The 8,508-nt window shown below is 38.7% G+C and overlaps 1 protein-coding gene across 1 annotated transcript; it reads left to right on the top strand.

Annotated features, from left to right (window-relative positions):
* Positions 1 to 811: 811 nt before the first annotated feature.
* Positions 812 to 8,386, top strand: slc51a (solute carrier family 51 subunit alpha). The gene is made up of 8 exons (XM_044046269.1): positions 812 to 1,051; positions 3,379 to 3,530; positions 4,155 to 4,228; positions 4,518 to 4,676; positions 5,305 to 5,416; positions 5,661 to 5,807; positions 7,035 to 7,140; positions 7,238 to 8,386. The coding sequence occupies exons 1-8, from the start codon at positions 976 to 978 to the stop codon at positions 7,387 to 7,389; spliced, it is 978 nt and encodes a 325-aa protein (XP_043902204.1). The 5' UTR covers positions 812 to 975; the 3' UTR covers positions 7,390 to 8,386.
* The last annotated feature ends 122 nt before the right edge of the window (positions 8,387 to 8,508 follow it).

The raw sequence follows: 8,508 nt of genomic DNA, 5'->3' as shown, positions 1-8,508 counted from the left end.
TTCCCTAATGTTTTCTGATGTGTTTATTTGTTGTTGAGCTTATATAGTTATATAGGTCTTACTCGTTAAAGAGACTCTAATCTCCCTGTAATATAGTGAAATTAAGGAATAAAGCGAGGTCATTTCTTTAAATAGCTGACAAAAGCGAGCAGATGATCATACATGTTGTACAGAATGTGACATAAAGGCTTCACACTGTAAGTTCAACAAACCAAAATCCAAATTCCAAGTCAGGTGACAACAAATCAAATATGCAATTATTTTTTTATATATATACTAAAAACGTTGGTAACACTTTACATTACTGTACAATGGCATCAATCAGTTTCCAGCTTGGTAATACCATGGTACAAGTGAGTCAATAAGGACATACTATACTTTTAACCATGCCATGTTATTTTTATTTATTTATTTGTATTTTATACCATATTTATTGTTTTTAATCATATCATATGACCGAATCGTGTTCTTCAACAAGACAATCTATTATTTCCAAAGCTTGGTCATGAGGTAATGAGACAGCCATGAATACTAATTACCTACAGCAACATTGATAACTATAATAAAACTGAAATCCATCCTCCCTTATGACCATTGTTATTACCATGCTGTTACTAACTATTGTCACAGTGTTACTTCCTTATCAAAAGTCATTTTTATCGTAAGCATATGTCTTCAATCAGTGATTCCTAATGTAAATCTCACCTTGAATGGAGGAAAGTAAATTCTGTCAATCCTCAGACTGGTGATTTGCAGACGGAGTGAAGGGGGAGAAAGGGAGGCGGGTCCGGGGGGTATTTGTTCATGGGGAGTTGCAGGACGCTGTCTTTGGACCTGTGGAGAGGAGAGGAAAGGAGCGCCAGGCACACTTTACGCACAGCGCGCCTGTGGATGTGAGCGAGGCTGAGGCTGGATATCAGTCACCGGACAAAGTTTCTCACTTGGTTGTAATAATCCGACGAGAGGGCATTCACGATGAATAATGGATCCAACCGAACCATTGACCCGAGCTGCAGGGAGAAACCTCCTCTTGCAATGGACATCATCCTCAGTGAGTAATCAGGGAGAAAACACTTCCGCTGTGATTTGATGTGATTTCTGTCTCAGCCGTAGAACAACTGTGGTAACAGGGGGGAAAAGAGAAACTAGGAACTGGTCCAGATTGACAGAAAATCGGGACACCACTGTGGGAATTACCCCCACTGCTGTGGGGACGATGGTTTCCCCCAGTTATTCAATTAGTCATCCTCATTGTCTTTGTCAACGCAAGACAAACTTATTCAATTGAACTTTTCTCACTTGGTTCAGAAATGTGCAGCAGGAATGAAAACAAACATTAGGACTTTCATACTCCTAATCCTAGTCGAGATTACATTTAGAGCCAAATTAAGAATGTAATCTGTTCACATGCCAAACTCGGTTTTTAGTTTGCAAATGAATACCTGGTTAATCCATTAATCCACTAGATTTGGGTGCCGCGAACGTTGGATTATTTAATTTCATTGTGATTTTCACTTCTCACACACTCAGACCTCGAAACTATATGTCCATGTTTTCAAGCCACAAGTCACTGTTTATCCTTTACATATTATTTAAATTTAATTGCTGTAAAATATGTACAATAGATAAAAAATAATAATAATAATAAGGCATACAATTAAATAAATGATGTTTCTTTGATCTGACCTATAGTATAGCAGGTAATACACCAAGTATCCAGTGTCAGCCAGTCAGCATACAGGCCTCATATTTCAGTATTTGCACTCAATGACAATTAGTGTAATTTGTTATTTATTTACTTTATGTGTGTTTTGTTTTGTCAATTTCACTTGTGTGCATGTTTGCCACTTTATTATTAAAACTAAATTATGATTGAAACCAACCCAAATGTCATACAGCAAAGTAATTAAAATGAAGTAAAACACACTTAAAGCATGTTTTATTGATACTGGTGTGGTAGATTGCTAAATGCCTAATACTAAATCATCTTATATTCATTATAATAAACAATAATTGTAAGCTCTACAATTGCCCAGCCAATATACAGTCATGTCAACCAAAGACGAAACAAATTACTGAACTGAATGCCAAAGAGGTGCTTTGGGTAATTTTAGAAATAGTGTCACTGGTGGAAATGTTGGTCACACCTATTTGAAAATAAATACAAAGGATCTGCATTAATTAATGTTCCTATATGTCTGGATCATGTTTGGTTAATGTATACAATTGAGGATGTAGTTGGAACAGTTGGAGACACATTACACTATGTGAATTTTTTTTTCTCTTTACACGTCACCTCAACCTGACATTATGTGGACTTTGTATTCACGGGCTGGCAGGTTAAAGACTGCTTAATGTCCGGTTCAACTGATTTTTTCATTGAAGAACAATTCATCATCTCTCTCTGGTAATGTCTGGTAATGAAGAAATGTTCTTAATGCACATTTAATAGCCACTTTTGTTTGTCTAAACTAAGCGATCATCTTTTTGACTTGAATCAGGTGTGACACGACAGGCCAGGTGAAAGTGACAGAACGTGGCTCTTGCATGTGTTTATCTGCTGAGAATGGTTTTGACCGGGTCCATCTGATTACACTCCTCCACTCACTGAGTGATGAAGTCGATGATGTTTGACTCTTCCTGTCTTGGGAAAGTTTGTTTGCCCATCAAACATCAAGGATGTTTATGTTTCACTGTACTGACTTTACCGTGGCGCCATAATGACTTTGGATTCTAGCAAATAAATGACGCGATTGTCAGAAAACCCAAGGGCAACATGCTGAAACCATTGACTCAACCTTTCCTGTTTCATTTCGAGAAAAACTCCTGCTTTGTCATCACCTTTCCTAGAACTAGTTTGTACAATTCAATGGGAGACACATGTCTCCTGATAAGTGATTCTCTGCCAGCTGCTTCCTATGCATGGCCCCCACTCACACCATAACTGACTTCCTTCATCATAATTTGACTTTTATGAAGGAATAATGAACCTCAGCATTGTTTTTATATGGTTCTAAAGATCATGGACATCATCTGTAGCAACTGTGCTGCTTTTGATTACCACACGCACACGGTTTACACTCGGACTGCATATTACTTCAAAATGAAATTTGATTAAATATTTCAGAAGGTGGTTTAAAATGTTATAGCATGCTTTTGCTCTACTGTTTCCAGTGTAACCACATTGTAGTGTTTTCCAATGTGCATCCAACTACAAGTTGCAGGAGCATCAGGACACCGCCGGCTTATACATTAACAAACTGTCAATGAGTTTGAGTTATGTTTCCCTCTTTTTTGTTTTGGATGCGTTCCAATATTTGTTTCCATGTGTTGCCAGTGGGATAAGCTTTGCTTTAACCTTCTCGTCATTGTCTCCAGAGTTGGACATCTTTGGCATCATCCTGTACTCCATCCTCACCTTCATGGCAGCTGTGTCCATGCTGCTCTTCATAGAAGAATGCATCTACGTCTATAGGAAAGTGCCGTCCAATAAGAAGAGCGTGATCATCTGGGTGAATGGGGCAGCACCGGTAAGACTATCACACACACAGCTTCATACAAAAAGATGAAACACCCGTTTCACTGGTTTAATCAACATACACTATGTGGACTAAGTATTTGGCCACACCTGTTTGGCTTTGGGCTAGAACCCTTATCTCCAATGAAGGACAATCTTCATGCTTCAGCATACCAAGATATTTTGGACAATGTTATGCTTCCAACAGTTTCAGTTTGGGCCCTTTTCTAGTCCAACGTGACTTTAAAGCAAGGACTTTAAAGACATGGTTGGTTTGGCAAGTTTGGTGTGGAAGAACCTGACTGGCCTGCACAGATCCCTGACCGCAACCCCATCGAGCACCTTCGGGATGAACTGGCACAGAGATTGTGAGCCAGGCCTTCTCGTCCAACATCAGTGCCTGACTTCTTAAATGCTCTACAGAATGACTGAAGCACAAATATCCGTAGAAACAACTTCAAAAATGATATGGAAAGTCTTCCAAGAAGTGTGGATGCTGTTTTTGCTCCATAAAAAGTCCTGTATATGTATTTATTTTAGTCCCTATTGGTGTAATGGTCAAGTGTCCAAATACTTTTGTATAAGATACCCCAGATAAATCATACGTTCTCATGGCAACAACTTCTCTCTTTTCCAGGTGATCGGCACCATGTCGTGTCTGGGAATGTGGATCCCGAGAGCCACCATGTTTACTGATATGTTCTCCGCCTGGTGGGTTCCCTCGATTCTCACTTTCCCTCTCTCACAGTGCTGTGTGTTATTTCACTGACACAGCCCCACATTGATAGATCACACTTGGGAAATTTGACCCTCATTATCTGCCAAGAGCTTTATGAAAAACATTCAGTTTTGTTATATTCTCTGGACGCTCTATGCTTCGTCCGTTTTCACATGTTTTGTTTTTTTTCCTTTCCTTCTTTCTTTCTTCCTCCCACCTCCTCTTCCTCACTTCCTAATTTGTTTTTTTCCCCCTGCCTTTCCTTCTCTTATCTGGTCATAGCTACTTTGCCATTGTGGTTTTCAAGTTCCTGATCCTGATGCTGGAGGAGGTGGGTGGCGATCAGGCTTTCCTGAAGCGCGCCACGAGACACAAACTGAAGATCAGCACAGGGCCGTGCTGCTGCTGCTGCCTCTGCCTGCCGTTCGTCGCCATCACACGGTAAACATACAGCTTTTTTCTGTCTTAAAAGCTGAAATAAAGACATATTGTGCCCAATAACAGCACTGTTTCTTGCTACCGCCCACATCTAAGAAACAGCACAATAAAAACACAAATATTTGAAGGAAAAAAATGCTTCTGTTGAACACATTTGCACATGTTTTTAACACTGTGCTACTTGTCAGTAATATTGGTGAATCCCCGCATAAGTGGGCCGGTTGCTGGAACATCTTGCACTGCTAATTGAACACAGATTCACTCTGATGTAATGTTTGGAGATTGTGTAAACCCACTGACTACAGTATTGGACATTATTGGATTCAGCTGAAGGCACTCCCGCTCACTGCTCATGTGATATACAGTATGTTCAGTAGAAAATGAAAGTCTGCCTGTGGCACACAATGTTGATGGGAAACACCACAGCAGAAAAGTCAGTTGAACCTCAGAGGGACAATCGGTATTGTTTCATGTCGGTAAAGTTTTGCCCAAGTCTATTCTGTTCAAAACATCCTGTTCTGATGATCGAGGAAAGCCACGGGCCAGCGGTTCATTCCATAATCAAGTTCAACAAGTCTGAAAAAGAGATTTCGTGACTACCATGAAGCAACTTCCTCTGTTCAAATTCCAGGCGTTCGCTCTTCCTGCTCAAACTTGGCTCCTTCCAGTTTGCCCTCCTGAAGACTGTCTTCACCATCCTCTCCATTGTCCTCTGGACCAACGGCACCTTTGATGTGGCTGACGTGAGTTGATTACAATGGAAATTCTGGGTGGCATCCCTTCGCACTATTGTCTTTCAGCGTTATTAAATGTATTTATTGTGCCAGCTTTTTGAGTGAGTGTATATGATGATTTACAGTAAATACAGAAATGCAGATGAAGTGTAAAAAAAACCAAACCCCACAATCACTCCCCTGTCTTTCTCCTTCCTACCTTCATTCTCTCATTCTGTCTCTTTCCTCCTCTGCATGTGCGACATCGTTCCAGTTGGAAATAACAGGATCTGCCATATGGATCAACCCGTTTGTCGGCATTTTGACCATCATAGCCCTGTGGCCTGTAGCAATCATGTTCATGCACCTGAGAGTTACTCTACGGACGCTAAAGATCGTTCCCAAGTACGCCATGTACCAGGTGAGTCCCTCCCAGAAGAAGCACATAGTGTAGGCACATAAGAGGACTGTGTACACATGGTATATATAAGTTATTATTGTGTTATTTAAGTGAAAATGTTGCCAATGACGAGGAAACGGGATGTCAAGTTTTGACAAAGGTTTAATCTTGCAAGACATACTTTCCCCTCACATGGTTATTGCACACACATACAGTCATATGTCAGCAATACTAAAATTAAAGTCATGAACTTATTACTCACAACTTCAGTGTTATAACAAAAGGTTAGTGCATGATTGTTCATCAGTTCACAGAAGAGTGTTTCTAACAATTGCAGTTAACGAAAACGAACGAAATAACGAAAACTAAAATTGAGAAAACATTTTCGTTCACTGAAGAAAAAATAAGAGAGTTTTGTTCTGTTTTGTTTGTTTTCTTTTTAAAAACAACAACAATAACTAACTGAAACAGAATTGTGTGTTTATAAAACTAACTACAACTAACTAAAATTGTAGCAAAAATGTGCTTAGTTTTCGGCTTTGTAAATTGATTTTGGGTTCAAGTGTATTTATTTTTTTCTCTGCCGGACATTTTGAAAGGTTTTTATTTAATTTATTTATGATAAAATGTTTTCAATTAGTTTACAAAGTGGGACATAAGGCTGTGCAAGTTAAACATTATGTTGTTGTTAGTAGCTGTGTCTCATGAGGGTTATCCATTATTATTATTATGATTTATGTTCTGTTCATGTGTGTCTGTTGGCTGTTTGATTTTTAACTTTCACACTAACTTTACATTACATTACATGTCATTTACTAACTGCATCCCCTCTCAGCAGTATGATGCACATTTTACACTTCAGTCTACTTTCTTGTAGACTGTTATATTAGATTCAGGGATGGTTGTTCATTTGTCTAATATATTCTTTTTCAAATGGCATCTTTTGCTGGGTTTTTATGACACACAATACTTATTATGACCTTTTTTTTTACTCTTGTACCTGTACTTGAAAAACTAAACTAAAACTAAGCATTTACAAAAATAAAAACTAATAAAAACTAGCAAGCCCGTGCTCATTTTAAGTCAACACTAAATAAATAGTACAACTAATGAGAAATCCAAAACTTTTATAACCTTGGTGCATAAAAGGCTGGCTCTAAGTAAACGGCCCTCTCCAATAACATGTCAGGTTATAGGGCTTTCATAAAGCTTTACAGGATTTTCACAACAGTGTGTGTGTGTGTGTAGCTGGTGCTGATCCTGAGCCAGCTACAAACGGCTATCATCAACATCTTGGCGTTAAACGGAACCATCGCTTGCACGCCGCCGTTCTCCGCAGCAGCCAGAGGATACAGTGAGTCAACAGTGATTCAGTGGAAGTACTGAGATACAGTCTCCTTTGACCTTCTCACCGCTTTAACTTTCTTTTTTTTCCCCTTTCTTTATTGCAGTGATGAGTCAGCAGCTGTTGATCTTGGAAATGTTCATCATCAAACTGGTGACTCGGCTGCTGTACCGACGACAGTACGACCTTTTACCTGAGGAAGAAGAACATGACGACAATGAAAACACCAAGATGGTTGCAGTGCCTGTGTCTGCATGATAACTCTGTGTGTGTGCGTGCGTGTGTGTGCGTGTGTGTGTGTGCGTGTCATTTTTATTTTTCTGCCTTTATTTGATCAAGAGATATATAATAAATATAATAAATATGAATTAAACCAATAAACTAATCGTATGGGCATTCAGTATGGATCAAAATTAATTAGCATGTTTTTCAAAACAAAAATCACAAAAGATCACAAATGTTTAGCAAGAGGCAGATGCTATACATTCATTCTTTATTATACAGGTAAAAAAAAAAAGGAGCATTTATGTATTTACTCAGTCACATCACTCTCAACAGGGTTTGTTCTCTCGGCATAGACCAAGTATGTATTCATAAGAGGCACAGTGTCCCATAATACTGGGTTTGATAAAGTGATGCTTCATAAATAAAGGGATGGCTTAATGAACCAAAATACTAATATTGTCTTTGCGTGGGAAGGGATGTTTACCATTTCTGTGCATAGAGGATACAAAGATGTGTTTTAAGTACATGCAGCCGCAGCAGTGTGCACACACTGAATATTCAAAGAAAGAACCTCTGTTTGCCTCAAAATAAGAAAGTAATATGGTTTCATTTTAAATTTTGTGATGTGCTACATTGTAACATACATTATAGGTTGTACGTGTCACTATCAAGAACAGGTTGAACTCTGAAACAGCAGGGTTTCTCAATCCTGGTCCTGGGGTTGACCCACTGCCCTTTCCTTGCTCCAGCACACCTGATGGAAAGGGCAGTGGGTCGACCCCAGGACCAGGACTGGATGAAGACCACACAGTTTGACACAGGTGGAACACATTAAAGCAAGCGTAATCATTGATATAATCAGGATTAAGTAAACAATTGTTTATCAGGGGTACATTAGTCAAATCTTCATATAAATATAATAATGAGCTGTTACTAATTGGTCATTTATAAAATGCAACCTGCATTTTGTGCTCATGTTTTGGCAAATAGCTGCTCATTTATAAATGAAAACACATGTTGACATTCTTAATCTGCTTGGTTTATTTATTTGCTGTGCTCTGAGTGGAAGTATAAGAATAAGAATATACACGCATAATGAAATACTCAGACTTATTTAATTGAATTTAATTATATTTAGGATCCATTTATTTA

The sequence above is a fragment of the Solea senegalensis genome, linkage group LG1 (assembly GCF_019176455.1).
Source record: "Solea senegalensis isolate Sse05_10M linkage group LG1, IFAPA_SoseM_1, whole genome shotgun sequence".
Taxonomy (NCBI): Eukaryota; Metazoa; Chordata; class Actinopteri; order Pleuronectiformes; family Soleidae; genus Solea; species Solea senegalensis.
The sequence above is the reverse complement of the archived record's forward strand: the minus strand, read 5'-3'. Positions and strand labels throughout refer to the sequence as shown.